We start from the raw sequence: 18,707 nt of genomic DNA, 5'->3' as shown, positions 1-18,707 counted from the left end.
ATGAAGCCATGCTGGCTGTGACCAATGACTGCATTGGTCTCCCACTGTTTTTCAATGCCTCCCAGAATAATCTTTTCCATTATTTTACCAGGTACTGGAGTGAGACTGACAGGCCTGTAGTTTCCGGGGTCCTCCTTCTTGCCCTTCTTGAAAACTGGGACAATGTTATCCAGCCTCCAGTCAGATGGGACCTCTCCAGATTCCCAAGAGCACTCAAAAATCACCAAGAGAGGCTTTGCAATGACATCAGCCAGCTCTTTGAGGATTCTCAAATTAATCCCATCAGGCCCCATAGATTTGTAAGGATCCAGCTGGAGCAGCAGATCCCGCACAAGTTCAGAGTCAACTGGGAGTTGATAATTTTTGCAGTCATGGTCCTTCATCTCAGGGCACTGAGACTGCCTTGGTCCATCATCAGTGTTTTAAGTGTTAAACACCTCTGCCTTGTCCATGTCCCTGTTTGTGATGACCATCATCATCCTGTAACAGGGCAATATTATTTCTGCATTCTTTTGACATTAAGATATTTGAAAAAACTGATCACCTAGTTTTAACTCCCCTGCCATGGGCAGGGACATCTTCCACTAGACCAGGTTACTCTGAGCCCCATCTAGTCTGGCCTTTAACACGTTCAGGGATGAGGAGTCCACAACCTCTCTGGCCAGCCAGTTACAGTGCCTCACCACCCTGACAGTAAAGAATTTCTTCTTAGTATCTAACCTAAACTTACCCTCCTTCAGCTTAAGACCATTCCCCCTTCTCCTATCACTACATGATCTCGCAAAAAGTTTCTCTCCAGCTCTCGTGGAACCCCTTCAGGTACTGGAAGGTGCTATGAGGTCTCTCTGAAGCCTTCTCTTCTCCAGGCTGAACAGCCCTAGCTCTCAGCCTGTCTTCATAGCAAAGGTGCTCACGCCCTTAGAGCATCTTCATGGCCTCCTCTGGGCTTGCTCCAACAGGTCCACATCTTTCTTGTGTTGGGGGCCACAGAACTATATGCAGTTCTCAGATGGGGTCTCACAAGAGTGGAGTAGAGGGGCAGAATCACCTCCCATGACCTGCTGGTCATGCCGCTTTTGATGCAGCCCAGGATACAGCTGGCTTTCTGGGCTGCAAGTGCACACTGCCAAGTCTGTCTTATTTCTGCTTTGAAATCAGCTCATCAGATTGTAAAAGTAAGACTGATTTAAAATTAATATCAAAACTAGGAAGTTAATGAATTGCAATAAAATTGATATTTTCATTCTCTTCTAGATGTATTGTGAAGATCACTGGTGATATGACATTATCATTCCCAAGTGGGATTATTAAAGTCTTTACCAGCAACCCATCTCCAGCAGTGCTCTGCTTCAGGGTAAAAAATACAAGCAAACTAGAGCACATTCTTCCAAATGCACAACTTGTATACAGGTTTTGTATTTTCATTTAATATAATAGTAAAGTACATGAATTTTAAAATGTGAATTTTTGTATATGTAAATCAGAATTCTCTACAATCTTGATTTGCTTATACATAACTTAATTAATCTTGTTTAGCTCAGTTTCTTTTCACTGCTACCATTAAAAATTTCAGAGATTACTGGACTTGAAACTTAGGCTGAATATAACAGGAAACAAAAAGAGTTTTTAATTTTAGCTGTATTTTTACACATGTTTGATAAATAAAATGGTTTAAGAAACATTTTAAAAACAACCAAACAAAAACCATTTTTCTAATCAAACTATATGAACAATGTAACTAATATGACTACAGAGAAAAATTGCCAAAAATAGGACACATTGTCATATGGGTTTCTTTATACAATAATAACAATGGTTTCATTTGTCAGTTATTAGCATAGGTTTTAAGGTTTATCATGTCTGTGGTACATCAGATCCATTACAAAACCATACCTCTCAAGTGTATAGCAGCATGTTTAGGAGAATTCTTAAGAAGAAAAGCTGCTGTTTGAGTATAATAATAAAGTAATTGTTTGGACATCTTTTCCAAAAAAAAAAAAAAAGGAAAAAAAAGCAGATATCTGTTTCAGCTGAGCACTTTCAATTTCATTTATTGGAAAAATTATTTGAAACAATCAAACCACATTTATCCATTCTTTTGTATTAATTTTATTGTCATAATTCATACTTAATGTAAATAATGATTAATACAAAATTAAATTTGTCATTCTTTGACATGACAGTTTATAACTGAAATGTTAACAGAGCTTTATCTGACAGTGAATTCTACTGAAAAATTATATTTTGGAAAAAAGTGAAAATGCCTAGTATTCTTGTCTGAGTATTGTAACACTTCACCTCTAATTAGAAAGGATGCATGCACTGGATATTTATGAAATTAAACCCATATGGTAATAATTTGACATTTCATATACTGCAATGACTGTAATTGGCTTAGTATTTATAGAGATTAAACTTTTTTATGTGACTGATACTTGTGGAGATGTCAGAAATTCTGAAGGAGAAAACAGAAGGATTTTGCTACTGGTTTCATTTGTTTACATTTTGGAAGGCCTCTGTTATAAGTGTTTATCTATATATTTTACTGAAAATGGAAATTGCATGAATGACAACACTGTATTGAGAACCAAATTCTAAGTAAATTGGACAGGCTACTGGTACGTAAATAACTGTTCTGGCACATTCAACCCATTGCAGTCATATTTACTGTGTTCCAGGTGCTTCTTTACAGCTTTCATTCTGCATGCACTTTCTGCATGCCTCCTTGGGGACTGGTGTGATGCCTTAAGTTTTAGCTTTTATATTTTTCAGATTCTGTACTGCATTAGTGTATAACTCTGAACCGCATATAAAGTGTTAGTAAGATCTCTTCACATTTTGGTCAGACAAAACAATCTTTCCAGGCCTGAGAACCAAGGACACTATCTGCCTCAGGCCTTGAAAAGTATAAACAAAAGTGAATTGAGGGGGAGCAAACTGGGAGAATGTGACTTCATTACCTGAAGCTATACTTGGACAATTAACCTCTGATATGCAAATAGACCAAACTTTTATCTCCTTGAAAAACTCATGACGTTCCTCCATCTCGGCTAGCCTCTTCGAGGCTTTTGCACTGCCCAAGGTATATCTATTGAAAGCCTTTAATAAATACCTACTTTATTCTCTAACGCTCTCTAGCCTCTGTTCTAAGTAGGCACTCCAAGGCATCTGGTGCAGTTCCTCTATGTATCCACAGATGATCTATGGAGCTCTGATTCTTAAGTGATTGGAATTTTGCTTCTGAATAAGTTTTCTTAAAAGCTTCATCCTTATTAAAAAATAAACCTGATGCCACCAGAACTGAAAATATTCTTGACTTGCAAAACACTTTTTCATGCTCCAGTAGTTCTCAACCAGGATTTTGCTTCTGTAGTCATGTGTACTCTTAGCTACATATAGAAATTATATAATAAATTGTTACTAAGATTAAATGCAGCTATAAGTATTTGAGAAACTTTTAACTGAAAATATTTTGAAAGCTTACACTATAAATAAGTGAACGCGTGGTAACACTTTCAGCACAAATTTTAATTCAATGCATTAACGAAGCTGTCATAACAAAAGCTAATAATGATTCTAGGATTTATTACAAATTGGATAACATTCCTCTTCAAACAACACTGTCATTCCCATCTGCCATACAGTCTCATGGCGCCTGACTGTATTAAAATTGGTTTTTATTAAATGTAAAATCCAAATTTGGCATTCACTCCATCTTGTGAAGCAGATCATCTGTGCAGGAAACTCACTGCTCAACAACCTGGAAGGAGAAGTTTTTTGAGCTACAACAAACTGTTAATTTGTCTTAATATTTAGGAAGATACAATTAGGTGTTATAAAGCATTTAAACAAATTCTTGCTTGGAACAATAAAGAAGGGGAAAGATCTAGCCTTGATTTTTTAGACATTAGAAATAATAAAACTCAGTGTTGATTTTTGATTCCTACCTTTCTTTTTCTTTGTAGTGATCAGTCACAAAGTGACTCTAGTACTAAGGATTTTTGGATGAACATGCAAGCCATAACTGTCTACCTCAAGAAATTATCAGAGCACAATCCATCTGCATCCTATTATAATGCGGATGTTTTAAAGTATCAGGTAAACACTTTTTTCCCTTAGGATTTTTTTAAGAACTCTGGTCTATACAGAAATTATAAGAATTGTTCTTTGCCTGTTTGAGTGCAGATGAATTGTCATCTCTCATCTAGGCCAGTTCTGAGTGCATCACTGTTTTCAGTGCCTCGGTTCTGCCAAGGCTGAGTGAATTCATGTTATGCCTTCATGACATTCCCTGTTCATTCATGACCTATTTCAGCTTGCTGACACTTTGATCCAATTCATGTGTGTAAACTTAAAGCACTAACTATTCCTTAATGAAGTTAAGTTTTTCTTGAATTTAGGGGGTTTGGTCAAGATTTAAGTTTGTAATTTTATTCTATTTTGATTTTGTAATTGCATATTTTTGGAATGCTGTAACTAATCAATTGTAATATATGGAGACGCATAATATTCTCACCTCTCACAATATAATGGAACAACTCATCCTGGGAACCACTTAGAGGCACATGAAAGCCAAGAAGGTCATTGAGAGTAGTCATCATGGCTTCACCAAGGGAAAGCCATGCTTGACCAATCTGATAACTGTCTGTGATGAAATGACTGGCCTGGTAAATGAGGGGACAGCAGTGGATATTGTCTACCTAGACTTCAGGAAGGCTTTTGGCACACATCCTTATAGAGAAGATGATGAAGTGTCGGCTAGATTAGCAGACAGCAAGGGCGATTGAAAACTGGCTGAAACGACAGGCCCAGAGGATGATGGTCAGTGTCATAAGGCCTAGTTGAAGACTAAAAAAAAAAACAAGCTGTTTTGACTTATGAAAGCCAGAACAGGAATGAGCCTTGTGGGCCAGAGGTAGTTTAAACCTTTTAAAAATTATTTAAATAATTTAAAAAACCAAAAAAACAACAACAACAAAAAACCCAACAGGAATTACTTTAGGCTATAACAACCATCAGAATTCTAAGATTAAGGGCACAGAGGTCAATTGTTTTTTTTTGGTCATTTGTCAGGATTTATACTCATTACCATATTTCCCTAATTCTGCCCAAAACAGGAATATTTTAATTAAGACCTTTTATTCTTTTACAGGTATCTTCAAATGACATCCAGTCCACTCCCTTGAATCTTGCAATTTACTGGAAATGTAATGCTAGCATTACTGATGTGAGAATGGATTATAAATATAATCCAGAGTCTATGAATGTGCCTAGTATGCTGTCTAATGTGCAGGTTGTGGTACCAGTAGATGGTGGAGTAAAAGACATGCAATCACTTCCACCTGCAAAATGGTAATATTAATGCTTTTCTTTTTATTATTTAAAGTGCATTTCAGAGTATTCATTAGTGTCAACCTGAAAAATGTCACCAGAAGAAACAGATAATTTTTTTCCTCTTGATAAAATGCATTGTATCAGATGTTTTGGACATTTTCTGGTCCAAAACAGATAATGTACAGCCAATTCACATAGACTAAAATGAGATTATATGCACCCATTCCAACTGTGCAATAATACAAACATTTCTGAATACAAGCATTTCTGAAATTTCCAATGTTTGCTTTCTTTTTGCCAATAGAAAGGATAGATATTTTAAATAACATGATTTGAAACAAAAATATTTTCATGGCTGAAAAACATATATATCTGTGTGTATGTATTAAACATATCAAGATATATAGGTTATATATAGAGAGAGTAGAAGAAATGCAGTTCTTAAAAATATTTCTTGGTGGTTCTAGCTTAAAAATTTTCTTATAATTTAAATAAATTTTAAAACTTCAGTAGATGAGGAGCTCTTCATGAGCCAGGTAGCACTGTCTCTCAATTCAAATGTCATGCTGATTATTATATGACTCACACCTACCTGGCCCCACCTTCTAAGCCTGCAGGCCATTTACAGCAGCAATTGAAAGTGAGACATCTCAGAAGATCTTTTCTGCAAGTTTGTGAAAACAGCAGAGGATAGCAGGGCTAGGCAATGTGACATACTTGGAGCAAAAGGTGAGCACAGTTCAATAACTGTGCCTATGGTTTTGCAGTGGTAATACAATATCATTTTAAGTGGAAAAAATCCTGTCAAGACTGAATCTTTCTTGACTTAGTATTTCAAGGGAGCAATACTTTTAGCTAAATCACCTTAAGTTTATTCTGAGCAAGGGCAGGGTCAGTATCTTGCCTCCCCAACTTGACTAGAACTTCTGGTGAAGCCAGTGTCCCCCCTCCCTGCTCAGGCTTCTTCAACAAACCCCTCAGTAATGAAACCTGAGTGAAGGCAGGAATGCCCACTCAGAAAACTTAGTGTTATGTAGAAAGACTCAAAACTTAGTGACAATTTCATTTCAGAATAATCAGAGTAAGGGACTTGAGCCCCATGCATTCTCTCTTTTACCTAGCCAACTACACAAGGCTGGAATTTTGAGCGTTGAAAGTGGACCAAAAAATACAGTCATGTCCCAGGCAGCTCTAGTATGTGTCTCCTACTATATGCTTGGTCTAGTGGGTTGGGTGGTAGAGTTTTGGGGTTTTTTTAAAGAATAAATGTTTTCTGATTCAACCTCCTGCAAGTAACCACTACCATCTATGCTACTTGTGTGAGCATTTCACTCCTGCTAGACCAATGCCAAAGACAGTTTCAAACTATCATCACTTCATGCTGCTCACAGCTTTAAGTCGTCGATTTTTCTTTGATGGAACAGCTGCAAAGTGCTGAAAGAGTTTAAATGCCCTGTCAACTTAGAGACTATGGTTCTTGGTTCCCTTTGCTTTTCTTCCCCTTTACAGCATCAGAAGTTAGCTTAAACCCTGAGTCACTTCTGCCAACTTATTTTACTAGAATGGAAATGGAATAAAATTCACACAGCCAGGAGTCTCACATAGGGGCAAACAAACAATAGTGCTCCCCCTCATACTATCATTATGAAGCATTGCCGTCGGTGCTCTCTTCTCCCCTCTGCTTTCCCTTGCCCCGGCTAGCCCTGGGGAGAAGGGGAGCGGGCAGATCTCCAGCGCCTCCCGCTGAACCCTCGCGGGCTTTGGGCGGAGCTGTGTGGGTTTGGAGAGCAATCAGCGAACCCCACAGCGGTTTAATGAAGAGAGTCTTTCTCCGGGGGGCGAATTCCGTTTTATTGCAATCCAATGGGGAAAACAATAATCCGAAGGGAGCCAGGCGAGCCACGCCGGCGTTTGTCAGGGCCGCGCGAGCGGGCGGGGCGGGGTGCGCTGGTGCCAGCCAGCAGAAAGCCCCGAGCGCGCTGTGCGCGCGGACTAAGTACAGAACAGGGGGAAACTGGGGCAGCCAATGGGGTAACGCCACGGGGGGTTTGAAGGTAGTGGGGTACAGGGGTACATCCAATGAAGGACGGACAGGTGGAGCGTCCCAGGTCATCTGCCTATCGCCCAGCGTCCCAGGTGGAAGATTCCAGGTGGGGGGAGGGATACCGAGTGACAGACAGGCATTTGGGGGTAAACACAGTGACTTGGCATTTCTTGGGGACAACAGACCCGCGGGGAGAGACGGGAAGACCCGGGGGGGGAATCGTTATAGGACCGGGGGTACATGGAACAAACTTATACATAATACAAATGTAATAAAACATAAAAAACACAACTCTACAAAGCATAAAGACCCAGCTTTCAAACTCCTTCCAGCATTTTTGTCCTGACCTTACCTTTTGAGACCATAGAGGGTTTTGAGTTGTGGAGCCATAACCTGGGCATAGAACAGTGATAACTGTATAAAAACGTGCTATGTATGTCTGAGCTCTGATGTGAGCTCAGGGATAATGCAGGTATACCCTTCTTTTTTCTTTTTTGCTTTGTATAGTTTTCCACAAACTCATTTTAAAATTCTGAAATATTTTTATAAACATCCATTGAGAGATGTAGGTTATAGGCACATGGTCTGTAAGGTACCAGTGTAAATCTGTGAAAATAATAAAAATAATTGAAATTCTAAAAATTGATGCTTATAACTAACCTTCCATTGCCTTACAGGAATGCAGATCAGATGAAAGCTTATTGGAAAATATCTAGCATCTCAGAGAAGTCTGAGAATGGAGGCAAGTTGAACTCTTTTGTTTTCTTGTACAGACAAATGATAGCAGTAAAAAGGTAATAATTTTAGCCTCTATGTCTTCATGCCTGTTAACACTTGCCATATCCTGTTTATCAGTTCACCTTCTTCTCAATGAAATTTCTCCTGAGAGATTCCATTAACAGTGAGATGTAAAAGTATTAACTGATTATAAAAGGCAAAATAGTGAAGTCCCTTGAAAGCAGCTAGTGCCACTAAAAGAGTTTAGACTGGGCAAGGAAATAATTACATCAGTGCTAGTTGTAAATGAGCAGTCATTGAAAAGGAAATACATTTAATATCTGTATTCTGATTGTCCACATTTTCTCACATAAAAATTGAGATAAAGTAGAAAGAGGTAAGTGGAAGAACTGGGGAAAAGAAAAATCCAAAAGCCCTGCACTGAGATAGACTCGACTGTAGACAATTCTTGACCAACTTTTTTTTTTTTTTTTTTTTGTTTTCACCATGTACAACTCCAGGAAAAAAATCTATGTACATCTGTTCAGAGTGGTAATTTATATAGCATTTTGTAAGGTACCAATAGTTGCCCTCTGCCCAGCTGCCTTTCCCTGAGGTCCAGTTGATGTCACAGCCCTTGCAGCCATTGCAGATGCAATGTTTTTTTGAAACACTTGAATATATGTTTCCATACTTACAGTGAAAAGAAATTCCAATTTATCCAAATTATCACAGACCTATTGAAGAAATAGACTTCAAGCCAAGAACAAACCATTGCATAAAACAATTTCATTCATCAATTCCATCTTTTACCCTAGTAACATTTCAGTTACTAGATTTCCTTCTCACTTAGCAGTTCCTGCTGACTAGTTGTTTTAAATAAATAAAAATACTTGATTTGTGCTATTCCATTAATTCATTGTTTAAATCTCTATTTTTCCCAGCATATTTTGCGAGAACAAGAAGAGTCTTGTTTAAGAACTAGAAAAGGAGACCAACAATAATGTTGGGGGGTTTTATGTCTTGCATTGACTACAAAGGTGTACTTAAAGCAATTTTGAACTATTACTACTTTATAATGGCACTGAAGTGAATTTTGCCATTGTCTATGAAAAAGCAACTGTTTTTTCAGAAATGTATTTAATCAAACCTTGCATTTATTAGAAAAAAGAATTGCTTTCCTCTTGCTAAATTACTGTTCAGCTGCATTTCTTCCAATGGTTTTGTTCATGTGCATTCATTCAGGCAAATCGTGACAGCATTTAAATATTCTAATGTACTTTAAAATCTGCTAAAGAAAAGTACTACATACAAGATAAACCAGGAAGCATAAATGATGAGTATAGGGAAGAATCCGGTATTTAATGTAATAAGAGACTACCAGGTTGTCTTATATACACATTCTTCTATGAGTATAATCTTGTAGAAATGTGTATTGCTTTCCTCTAAATCATTCACTAGTCGCTGTCTTAAACAGAGTATTGGAAAAAGATAGTTGTACTCTCATCTCTTCTGAAAATCTATATAGGACTGCAACCAGGAATAGCTCTTAAAGATCACCATGTTAGTTCTGCTCCTTACTACTAAAAATTCTGGGAGATTACCTTGGTCTTGAAAAACAACCAGCCTTTCAGTTTTGTTATTTTTATAGGTTCTGGATCCCTCAGAGCAAAATTTGAACTTTCAGAAGGACCCAGTAAACCAGCAACTCTTGCAGTGCAATTCATTACTGAAGGAAGCACACTTTCAGGAATAGATGTAGAGCTAGTAGGCACTGGCTATCGACTTTCCCTCCTTAAGAAGAGATTTGCCTCTGGTAAGACACTGATATGCGTACATATTCAAATTAATATGATATATAGTGCTAAATTATTAAACTCTTGAATAAGTGATGCATAAATAATTAATTTTCCACAAAAATGTGGCTGAAAACTGTTTTAATTTTTTTGTTTTCTGTAGTTAGTCAAATTGCTTGTAGAAAAATACTGAAAAAGTCTGTTCTATCTACTGATTGCAAAAACCCTACCTTTATTTTTCAGGACGGTATATGGCAGACTGCTGATTAACATGTGGAAGTCATTGCATCAAAGGCGTACAAGAAGCTTGCTCTGCCCTCTCTACTTTTCAAACACTATTTTTACATGCATTCTTTTTTTTTTAAATGTTGATCTACTCTGAGGTTTAATCATCAGAACAGAAAATGCACTTTTAAAAGTAATTTTGCAAACTTTTTATTACTTTATAAAGGCACTGAAATTAACATTGTAAATGATCGTTAATAAATTTATATTTTAAGTCAAAATAATAATCAGTAGTTGTAATGAAAGTATGAAATTGTATGTTATACTGTAAACATTTAACCTAAAAATATAGGAAAGCAAGTAAAAAATATTTCAGCTTTCCATAAGCAATATTAATTGTTCAGATTCTTCAACTGCCAGTTTGAAAAGAAAGCAGAGGCAAAGTCTCACAGTTCTTCTATCCACTCAGGCCATAAAACCAGCTGAATTAGAGAAGTGTAAAAAAAAAGTTTAACTTACTGCCTGTGTATCATATATTATTATATAGGGTTTTTTTTCTGACGTGCAATGTGTTTACAAAGTTGCAAAAGACAGAAGGGATTTACTTCTGCAGCTAGGAAATTGTATGGATGTTGTGATTGTTTGAATCAGTGCTGTAGATTTAATTTATTTTTATATGAATTGAATAACATTTGTGCCTTTAAAAAACAACTGTGCCTATCCACTTTGTTGTTTACATGACTCAATTCCTTTTCCAAATTTTGGCTCTTCAGCAAGAAAGCACAGTGTATAATATATACAACTTTATAAAAATTCCTTTTACTGGGATTTTGAAAGCAGATTTGCAAAACTGGAGGTTATTTAAAAAGAGGTTTAAAATACTGGTTTACTTCCTCATAGGGTAGTTGCAATAAATGCAGCTGTAGTAAAGAGAGATGCATCATACAGGACTTTGAAACTCTGAGATAGTAACTTTAATGTCACCAAAGATGAAAATCCTGAAAAATCACAGACGGTAAAAGCAAAGAGCATTTCCTTTCACTTGGACTGCAAGCCTTTGGCATTTAAGTGCTTTGAGGGTTCTGTGATGTGAATGCAAACATAATACTTTGGGAGAAATAGCATTTTAGAAGGGTATTTTATAGCAGCAGGATGACAAGTACTGCCATTTCTATTAGTTGAATTTTTTATCTAAATCCACCAACTTTAGTATTTGTATTGCCATCTAATCGGCTTGCCACAGCCTTAGCACAAGGAAGTCACACATAAATAATGTATTTTAAAGCAAGTCACTAATTTAGAAAATTTTTAATGTGTGTTTATTATCAAGTGAGTTTTTTTAAAATGATGAAATCAAAAATATTGGGGCAAAATAATTCAGTAACCTACAAGTGAGAATTTTATATGACCATTTTGAATACCAGTATATTTCAAATTTTCTATTAAAACAAAAAAAACTTGTTTCAACTAATTCACACAAAATCAGTAATGAATTGGACTGTTGAAACTTCACAATAAATTAAGCTGTGTAGAGGCTACATAAATTTTAATGTATACTACACACTTTTGCAGATAAGAGTTCCATTATTAGTGTTATGTGTAGTAGATAGAATTCACACCACTTCTAATACGATATATGTGATATTGAATATTTGTTAGAGTATACACATTTGTATTAGGACTCCCCCCACCCTCGCAGGCGAAACCCGGTGTTTGTTGAAACCCGATTGTCATGGTTTGACACGGGAAGAGAATTTTTTTTTAGAAGGAAGAGGTTCACCAGTCAGGGGTCAGGTTTAGATACTGACACTTGGGGTGACCAATTGAAGGTGGACACGCCTCTGAGAACACAGAGGGGTTAAAAGCGGAATTCCCAGGAGGACTCGTCCTTCTTTGGTTCCGGTCACCGCATGGTACGGACCTCTCCCCTGCCCAGCCCGGGCTGGGTGGGGGAGGGGAGCCATGCGGCCTGTGGAGGTAGGCCCAAGGGTGGAGGGGATGCAATTAGACCTGGCCCCCTGCGGATGGAAGGGTGGAGAAATCTGGGATGTCTCCGCTCCCCCCAGAGTCTCTCTATCTCCCAGGAGAGAAAAAGAGACAGAGACTCGGTGGTTTTATCAGCAGTTCGCCGCAGGGAAGGAGAAGAGCAGGGGGGCCGCAAGGTGCCCAGCCGGGCCGTGGGAGCTGGAGCCTGGGCAGCGAGCCATCCTTGGGAGTTGGGACTTTTAACCCTTCCTGAGAAATGAAGGCTTTATGAAATATTACTCCTCCTGAATTTGAAGAAAAGAGAGACAGCTTGAAACCTCAGATGTTTAGAGAAGAAGGTTGGGGGCAGATGATAGAGTGGCTTTTTGGCTGGACTCTGCTTGTTTACCATAGACTGAACCACTCTTTCTTTCAAGAGGGACTGCATTTTAGGGGGATGCATTGGTGGGCCAAGAGACCTTCTGCAGCAACTACCAGTTTTGGAGTGGACAGAGAGAGAGCTGAGGAGGGTGTGAGGATGCCCTCCATCTTCAGGAAGAAGAGAAGGCGATCTCTGTCTTTTGGACCCTCGGCCCCAGGGGAAAATGGGGGGGGACTCTAGTCCCGAATTGTGATACTGGACTGTTGTTCCTGGTGGTCCTTGGCAAAGCATCCTTAAAGGGGCCCTATAAGCAGTCTCTGTCCATGCCCGGTGGTGAGAGCACTGTGACATGGAAAGGAGAGTGTCACATTGGCCGGTCTGGGCGGTGCCACGTGTGACATTGGAAACACAAAAGGTGGCAGTTGTGTTTCCTGGGGGTCTATGGTTGCAAGGGGGACTCCTCTCTTCCCCGATGGACTCAGTATTGATTATATTGAAGGGTGAAAACTTGATTAAGGATCCAAATGGGTCTCGCTGGGGTTTGGTGGAGTTGGGTGGAGGGAGGAGAAATGTTTTGGAAGGTTTTCATTTCGAATTTTGTGTGTTTTTTTCTTTCCTTTCTTTTCCTTTTATAGTAGTAGTAGTAGTAGTAGTGTAATAAAGCTTTTTCTTTTGTTATTAAGTTTGGCCTGCTTTGCTCTGTTCTTGATCACATTTCACAGCATTTGATTGGTAAGTTGTATTTTCATGGGGCGCTGGCATTGTGCCAGCGTCAAACCATGACACCCGATTTACAAGTAAAAGGATGTAGCTCAGCCAGGAGATGGGCCATGTCTGGAGAGATGGGGGAGGGGGGGGGGGACCCCAGGCGCTGATCATCGCGTAAACGACCCGAGATGGATATCATGGAAATCCTCGGGCAGATACATGTGAATGCAGCGTTCTGTAAATTTCATCACGGGATTCAACAACTCTGGACACGGAATTGTTCTCCCTCATCACCAAAAAATAAAATCTTATTAACATATGGACTCTGGATAGAAGAAAAGACTAATTGCTGAAATCTTGGCCTCAGGCGGAATTTTCCCTATAAAAACCGCTTGTGCCAGGATGGAGGTGTGTGGGCATAGAGGAAAACCTCTGCTGAGGCTGGCTTCTTGTTACACACCCAGGGCCGACCCCAGGCTCGGCTCTGTTCTTTCCTTGTGGCTGGCTAGATAGAATTTGATTGCAAAATAAATATTTTATTTTTTCATATTAATTTGGCTGGACAAATTTTCATTTATAACAATTAGCATTAAGCACATACTGTACTGTAGATTTGATTGGAAGAGTATATTTGTCTCTTAACTTGCTATTCTTATTGAATGGCAAATTTCTAACTCATATAAAATGGTACAGCCATTTTACTGAAATCATAATTGTAATCTGCTTTGCAATCAAACCATATTTAACATGACAATATGTTATTAATGAAACCCCCAAACTGTATTGCTGGTTTTAGTCAAGTATTGCTTTCATTTCTTAATTAAATAAAGCAGTTCTGTTTCAGCCCTTTTCAACTAAGTGTTTATACATATATTTGCATTGGGTACAAGTTATAATTTTGAAACCGTACAAGTTTATATAGACTTTTTGTAAGGAAAATTTAAAAGAATGTAGAAAGTACATGTGTCTGATAAGAAAACCATATGTATCAAGCTGGTTCTTGCTTCTGTATACAGCACTATCCGTTTTAGCTGCCTCCTAAGGAAATTAATTTGCAAACAAAGTTTTAAAAGATCTGATTTTTTATGGATTCTTAGTACATTGGACTGTAAATTGCAGCACACGAGTTTATCTTATAAAAACTGTAAATACTTTGGATTTTTCATAAAACAAATTTTGAAAAAAAAAATGCACCATAATAAACATGTAGTATATAATTTAAATACCACTTAATATTGCTTATACTTTCAGTTAGTCCCAAAAAGCTTTACACAATAATAGAACAAACCTATGCATGTATTGAACATTTTTAAGGTGTTAATTTATTTGGAAGTGATAAGTAGTAGAACTAATCAGAACAGGGAAGACACAAACCTGTGGGAGCAGATCCAGAGAATGGCCACAGGAATGATCAGAGGGCTGGAGCCCCTCTGCTATGAAGACAGGCTGAGAGACTTATGGTTATTCAACCTGGAGAAGAGAAGGCTCTGGGGAGACCTTATTGCCGCCTTTGAGTGTTTCAACGGGGCTTATAAGAAGGATGGGGACAGACCTTTTAGTTAGGCCTGTAGGAATAGGACAAGGGGTAATGTTTTTAAATTAAAGCAGGGTAGATTCAGACTAGATAGAAGGAAGAAAGTTTTTACAATGAGGATGGTAGACACTATACCATTCGAGGCCAGGGTGGATGGGGCTCATTAGATCAGGTTGCTCAAAGTCTGGTCTTGCACATTTCCAGGAGTGGGGCATCCACAACAACTCTGGGCATCCTGTTTCAGTGTCTCACCATGCTCAGAGTAAAGAATTTCTTCCTAATATCTGTCACTGTGCCTTCCCAAGTCTCTCTAGCACTACTGGCTTTGCCGGGATTCGAACCCAGGCTGCCGGCGTGGCAGGCGAGAATTCTACCGCTGAGCCACCAGGGCTATTGCCAGGTTACCAAGTCTCGGCTAGCCCAGAACCTGTAGCACTGCGGCAGCAAAGGCCACTCTCATGTGCCGCTGTGGGCACGAGGTGTGGCCTGTGGGAAGTCGAAGCCACCAGACTGAAAGACATGCAGAGCGACTCTGACAAAAGCAAGGAGCCATCCTTCTGGGGGTATCAGACTTCCGAGTTTATTGGCTCGAAGAAGATAAGCTCCAAAAGGCAACAGGCACCATGTTCCCTGCTTCTTAAAGGGGGGTGGTAACAGGGGGAGGAAACAGCAGCCAACCAATGGGATAACACCTGGGGGTGGTAACAGGGGTGACACACAGGGGAAACTTCCAATGAGGTAGGAGGGAGGGAGGGGACCCTGGAGACCAGCCTATCACTCGAAGCCCTGGATGGAACTTTCTAGGTGGAAGGGAGAGGTCTCTGAGAGACAGGCAAGCTCTGGGGTGTGGCTGGGGGGAAATAACTCAGCAGGAATACAATGAACTGGTTGGAGGGAGGAATGACAGGCAGACAGAGGAGGGAGGAGAAGGAAGGCTGGACCATTTTACAAAAAGAGGGGGACAGGGAGTAACCATAACTGGGGGGAAACTTAAAATACACTCCAACAAATATCTAATCTAAAACTGTCCTTTCACAGTTTGAAGCCATCCCCCCTCATCCTATCACTCCATACCCTTGTCCATAGTCCCTCTCTATCTCTCTTGTAGCTCCTTTAGGTACTGGAAGGTGCTATAAGGTCTCCCCAAAGCCTTGTCTTCTCCAGGCTGAACAGTCCCAGCTCTCTCAACCTGTCTCCATAGCAGAGGTGCTCTGGAGCAGCCAGAGGCCCTGCAAGACTTCCCTGGCAGTCACTTGCCTAAGATAAGAAATGCCTAGTCATGATGACTGGACCAATGAAACCCCTCTTCCACATTCAGACTCTTGTTATCTCTCTGTAAGACCACAGGTCTTATTCACCTCAACCCTTACTATTGGACAATTTCCAACACCTCTGTACCCTATATAAAACCCAATTTCTGTCCAGTTCAGCAGAAGACCTGTCACTGAAACCCTTTGCAGGAGCTGCCAATAAAGACACCGCTGTGGAACCTCACACAGCTTTTTCCTCTCTCTCCCTACACGTCTGTGAGGCCCTTAGCAAGCAAAGAGCTGAAATCACTTTAGAGCTGAATTCACCAAAGAGCTGATCTCTCTTAAGAGCTGAGGTGCTTGCTAAGATTGCCCACAGCTGGGAGCTTGCCTGAGGGACCTGGACAGGCTGTGCTTATGAGCCCAGTGCTATCTGGGACACTTATGGCAGCTGGGGTTGGATGGACTCCGGGAACCCCAGGCCGTAAGAGTGCTCCAGTGTCACAGTTGAGTAAGAAACAACACAGACTCACCAGAAGGCTGGTTTGCACATCATAGTGCATCTTTACTTTGGATCCTCTTTTATACATTGTTCTGATACAGATAGACCTGGTTGGTCAATTAATCAATACATTTCACCTGATTGGTTAATTAACAAAATGCCTTTCTTATAAACAATCTTTAAGAAAAACAAGAAAACATGGAGTAGGAAAACAACATCTGCAAGTTGTTTATAATAATAAGCTATCATTGTTTATCTTCAACTCCCTAAAGTCTCACAAACTGATTCTGGGAAAACTGTTTTAGTTTTCTCACTCTCTGACCAGGCTGTCACATCTGCACTCCAGCCTTTTGATCATCTTCCTGGTTCTTCTCTGGACTCTGACCAGCAGGTACACATCCTTATGTTGGGGACCCCAGAGCTGGATGCTGTACTCCAGGCGGGGTCTCACGATGGCAGAGTAGAGGGGGAGAACCACCTCCCTCAACCTGCTGGCCACACTGCTTTTGATGCAGCCCAGAAAGTGGTTGGCTTTCTTCCACATGCACATTGCCAGGTCATGTTGTTGTGGATAGAGTGGGAGCTTCAGACAAGCCCTGCCTTGAGCTCAGATTTTTGGCAGTATCTCAAATTTAGGTGGCCTGCACCTAAACCACTCCAGCTTGCAAGTTCTAAGAATGGCCAATTGGGTCTGTTATAAAATGAGTTATTTATTGAATAGACAGGAGATAACAGACAAGAGGCCTTAAACAGAGTTAGTTACTGCACAGTATAAAACCAAAAAGAACTAATAGTATATTACATAAAACAGTGCATGACATCGAGGCACCTATATTAAAGCTAGCAAAGAAATAGTATAGATTAGGAGTCAATGTAATTTACCACCAAAATTACAATAGTGTACACACAGTCCTTTCACTCAACCTCCGGAAGAGTAACTGCAAGGCTGGAGTTCCAAACCATGGGGGAAAAGGCCCTATACATTTCCAGGGAATGTGCAGAAGACTTCCTCTTTGTGCAAGTTTGGTGTTGCTTTTATAGTTCATAAAATGGAATGTCTGTCAGTCAGAAATTCCAGCTTATCTTTCCACATCTCGCTTCCACAACAAGATGTTTGCTGAAATCATCCATTCCATGCCACCAAAATAACTCACTTCAAGACAAACTGTCCTGATTGAGTTATTTAATCAAATCTCATGTGAGGCTCATGTGAGAGCAAGCAAGATGCTGAGAGTTACTGCACCAGCTAACAAACAACAGATAAGCTCTTGTGGTGAGGGGAAATGCCCTGCTATACAAATTGAGCTTGTTATCAATCAAAATCCCCCAGGTCCTTCTCCTCAGGGCTGCTCTCTATCTATTCTCCACCCAGTCTGTACTTGTGCTTGGGATTGTCCTGACTCAGGTTCAGGACCTTGCACTTCACCTTGTTGAACTTCATGAGGTTGACACAGATCCAGCTCTCAGTCCAGTCCAGGTTCCTCTGAATGGCATCCCTTCCCTCCAGCATGTCAACCGCGCCACACAGCTCAGTGTCATTGGCAAACTTGCTGAAGGTGCACTCAATCCCACTGTCCATGTCACTGACACAGATGTTAAACAGCACCAGTCCCAACACTGACCCCTGAGGACACCAGGCATCCCTGGTCTCCACTTTGACATTGAGCTGTTGGCCACAACTCTAAGTGTGACCATGATGCCTAAAGAGGCTACCTGGAACTCTAGAAAGGGTTAAAGGAAAAAAGTAGGTATTTATTGAAAAGCTTTCAAAGCATACACTTTGAACAGTACAAGAGCCTGGCTGTTGCTCTGCCCAAGATGGACCCAAGATGGATGCAAGATAGATGACCGGTCATGAGTTTTTACATTTTCATAAATTTTGGTCGATTTACATATTGGAGTCAATTGTCCAATTACAGCTTCAGGTTATGAAGTCCCATCCTCCCAGTTTACTCTCTTCAATTTGCCATTGTTTATACTTCTTTGGGCCTGAAGCTGCAACGGCGTCCTTAGTTCTCAAGCTGGAAAAGGATTGTTTTGTCTAACTACCCTGTGAAGAGAACTTACTAACACTTTATATGAAGTTCAGAGTTACACACTGTCCTGGTTTAGGGCAAATTTAGGAGAAAACCTCTGAAAGGAGCCCCCAGAAAGCAAACCCCCATGGCCCCTCTCCTCCCACCTAGTTCGGGAAGAATTTCCTCAGAGAGAAGTGGGAAAAAACCTGTTTATTTAACAAGCAAAACACTC

The 18,707-nt window shown here is 40.0% G+C and overlaps 1 protein-coding gene and 1 long non-coding RNA gene across 2 annotated transcripts in view; both read left to right on the top strand.

Moving 5' to 3' along the window:
- The window catches only part of LOC116806929 (F-BAR domain only protein 2-like), a 66,502-nt gene extending 56,345 nt beyond the window's left edge, over positions 1-10,157 (top strand). The window contains exons 5-10 of the mRNA XM_032744750.2: positions 1,255-1,410; positions 3,966-4,098; positions 5,153-5,352; positions 8,056-8,120; positions 9,747-9,911; positions 10,135-10,157. Of these exons, the coding sequence (XP_032600641.1) occupies positions 1,255-1,410; positions 3,966-4,098; positions 5,153-5,352; positions 8,056-8,120; positions 9,747-9,911; positions 10,135-10,157 (742 nt within the window). The remainder of the gene's footprint in view (positions 1-1,254; positions 1,411-3,965; positions 4,099-5,152; positions 5,353-8,055; positions 8,121-9,746; positions 9,912-10,134) is intronic.
- Positions 10,158-11,847: 1,690 nt separating this feature from the next.
- LOC140682161 (uncharacterized) lies at positions 11,848-13,145 on the top strand. The gene is made up of 2 exons (XR_012053425.1): positions 11,848-12,093; positions 12,238-13,145. It is a non-coding gene; the product is annotated as an uncharacterized lncRNA (long non-coding RNA).
- The last annotated feature ends 5,562 nt before the right edge of the window (positions 13,146-18,707 follow it).

This window comes from Taeniopygia guttata, chromosome W (assembly GCF_048771995.1).
Source record: "Taeniopygia guttata chromosome W, bTaeGut7.mat, whole genome shotgun sequence".
In the NCBI taxonomy this organism is placed as follows: domain Eukaryota; kingdom Metazoa; phylum Chordata; class Aves; order Passeriformes; family Estrildidae; genus Taeniopygia; species Taeniopygia guttata.
The sequence above is the reverse complement of the archived record's forward strand: the minus strand, read 5'-3'. Positions and strand labels throughout refer to the sequence as shown.